Raw genomic sequence first — 2,693 nt, 5'->3', positions numbered from 1 at the left:
TCCATCACACCATGGGACACATTCTTTGTTAAGGCACATCCCAAAGTGTCCAAAGAACCCTCACAAGGCCACTAAAGATAAGAAACAAGCAATGATAAATCTGTTATTTGGTGGGACAAGTGGGCAAGAAAAATCTTTAGTCACTCACTTATATGATAAGAAAAGGTGTAGAAGAGCTCTTGCTGAATTTATTATTTGTGATGAGCAATCATTCAGAATTGTTGAGAAGCCTGCATTTAAGAAGTTGTTAAATGAGTTTGAACCTCGCTTTCCAATCCCTTCAAGAACAATAATTGCGAGGTATGTGTGGCAGCTATATCTTGGTGAAGTAAAAGTGCTAAAGAAGATCTTGAAGCAATGTTCTAAGCGTGTTTGTCTCACGACAGATTGCTGGACATCAAACTAAAATTTCAATTACTTGTGTTTGACGGCACATTTTATTGACAATGAATGGAAGCTTCACAAAAGGATCCTAAGTTTTGTTATGATTGAAAATCATAAAGGTGAGACTATAGGGAAGACCATTGAGCAATGCTTGTTGGATTGGGGTATTGATAATGTGTTTAGCATAACTATGGATAATACTTCATCTAATGACACGGCTTTGGGATATCTTAAAAGGAGGTTGAGAAGTTGGAAGGGCTTAATTTGTGGAGGAGACTATCTACAATTAAGATGTTGTGGACATGTTCTTAATTTGGTGGTCAATGAAGGCATCAAACACATGAAAGATAGTTTTGAAGCCATTCAAAGTGCTGTGAGATATGTTCGGTCTTCTCCTTCACGGTTTCTAAAGTTTAAAAATTGGGTTGAATCTGAAAAAAAAACTAAGAGCCTTGTCTGCCTTGATGTTAGCACTCGATGGAATTCAACATATTTGATGTTACAAGCTGCAATGAAGTTTCAAAAGGTGTTTGAGCGGATGCGTGATGAAGATGATGACTATATTGCATTCTTTAACTCTAAGCAAGAGGAAGGTGTTTTCTCTGGCCCTATTCTTGATGATTGGAAAAATGCTAAAGTCTTCATCAAATTCTTAAAGATCTTTTATGACATAACTTTGAAATTTTCAAGCTCCCTTATTGTAACATCAAATGATTGTTTTCATCAAATTGCTCGTGTTCAGAAAATGTTGCAGAAGCATATTGGAAATAGTGGTAATACTTTTTTGGCAGATATGAGCTTTAAGATGTATATGAAGTTTGATAAGTATTGGGGTCAGGCAGATAATATGAATCCATTATTGATTGTGGCTGTGATTTTAGATCCTCGGTACAAATTAGTTTATGCAAATCACATGTTTGAACTCCTTTTCAGTAACCCTGAAGAATGTGCATTGATGATGGATAAGGTCAAAACTTGTTTGTATCGATTGTTTGATGAGTATTCTGTTGGGATTTCTACTGAATCAGGGCCTACCTATGTTAGTAATGCATCTACAAGTTCATTGCCCTCTCTTGATGATGATGATGATGACGACATTAAGGATCCAGGGGCAATGTGGTTAGAGTCTTTAAAGAAAAGAACTTCAATGGATCCACAAAGTGAGCTAGATAGATATCTTGCAACTGATTCTAGAGCTGAAATCTCATCATCTGATTCTGAGTTTGACATATTATCATGGTGGAAAGCAAATTCTGAAAAATATAAAATTCTCTCCCACATGGCACGAGATGTATTGGCTATGCCAGTTTCTACAGTGGCTTCTGAGTCTGCATTTAGTACTGGTGGACGTGTAGTTGATCAATATAGGAGTTCTTTATCTCCTAAAATGATAGAAGCATTGATTTATGGGCAAAATTGGCTACAAAGTGGGCAATCGCTATCTGAGTTGGTTAATAAGCTCCATGAGTTTGATAACTTTAATGAGATAGAAAATATTATTCTGCTTACAAGTAACAATTTTTTTTCTAAAGTTTACACATGCACACATACACCCTTTATTTTAGCTTTTATATTAATGTAATTTTTTTTGTCTTTAGATGTAACACTTGGAGGGGAGAATGCGACTGCTAGTGTTGATTGAAGTGATTCTTTACAAGTATATCTTGACCCTTTATTAACTCTAAAAAATTAAATAGCAAGTGTGTAAATTTGGTTAAATTGGATGAAGTGGACACTAGTTATAGGTCCCTTATGCATGCATGCCCCCTGTTGGCCCCCTTTATTCTGCTTTGCTATTTACCAAAGTTATGCTTCGACTACTGCAGATTCCATTTCTTTTGACCCCTTTTATCTAGAGGAGGGTAGATCTGATACATTCTAGAGCAAATGTTGGCTTGCATGTGAGTTTCCTTTTACTCCATTCAAGATTTACTATGCATTTTCCTTGAATAAGGATTTTAATATGTTTAGTTATGACATATTTTTCCTCTTCCATTCATATAGGTTGGGAGTTAGGAAGAAGTCTTTTATTAATTGGAGTCTACTCTTTTAAATTACTGTTTCTCATATGATGCTCCAAGCTTTTGTGAAATTTGTTGTTTTTAATGATCATAACTGTTATTTTGGATTCAATTATGGATAATTTGATATTGTGCCAAGACTTATTTTCAAGTAGGGTGTTGAATTATGGATAATTAGATATTGTGACTGTCATTATTATTGTGGATTTATGGATGCTATTTTGAGTTGATGCATAAGACTATTATTGATTTGTGAAAGTTTATTTCAAAATGATAAAAAGATTTGTG

The 2,693-nt window shown here is 34.8% G+C and overlaps 1 protein-coding gene across 1 annotated transcript; it reads left to right on the top strand.

Annotated features, from left to right (window-relative positions):
- Window positions 1-574: 574 nt before the first annotated feature.
- LOC129308998 (zinc finger BED domain-containing protein RICESLEEPER 2-like) lies at window positions 575-2,026 on the top strand. The gene is made up of 2 exons (XM_054950348.1): window positions 575-1,895; window positions 1,983-2,026. The coding sequence occupies exons 1-2, from the start codon at window positions 575-577 to the stop codon at window positions 2,024-2,026; spliced, it is 1,365 nt and encodes a 454-aa protein (XP_054806323.1).
- Window positions 2,027-2,693: the final 667 nt, after the last annotated feature.

This window comes from Prosopis cineraria, unplaced genomic scaffold (genome assembly GCF_029017545.1).
Source record: "Prosopis cineraria cultivar Desert tree isolate PC_DT_omini unplaced genomic scaffold, ASM2901754v1 PC4, whole genome shotgun sequence".
Classification (NCBI taxonomy): domain Eukaryota; kingdom Viridiplantae; phylum Streptophyta; class Magnoliopsida; order Fabales; family Fabaceae; genus Prosopis; species Prosopis cineraria.
This window is presented reverse-complemented; position numbering and strand designations above follow the sequence as displayed.

Coding starts and splice junctions, on each gene's coding strand:
- LOC129308998 (XM_054950348.1), top strand. CDS start 575: ATGGATAATACTTCATCTAATGACACGGCTTTGGGATATCTTAAAAGG. Junction 1,896..1,982: donor AAATATTATTCTGCTTACAA/GTAACAATTTTT, acceptor TTTTGTCTTTAG/ATGTAACACTTGGAGGGGAG.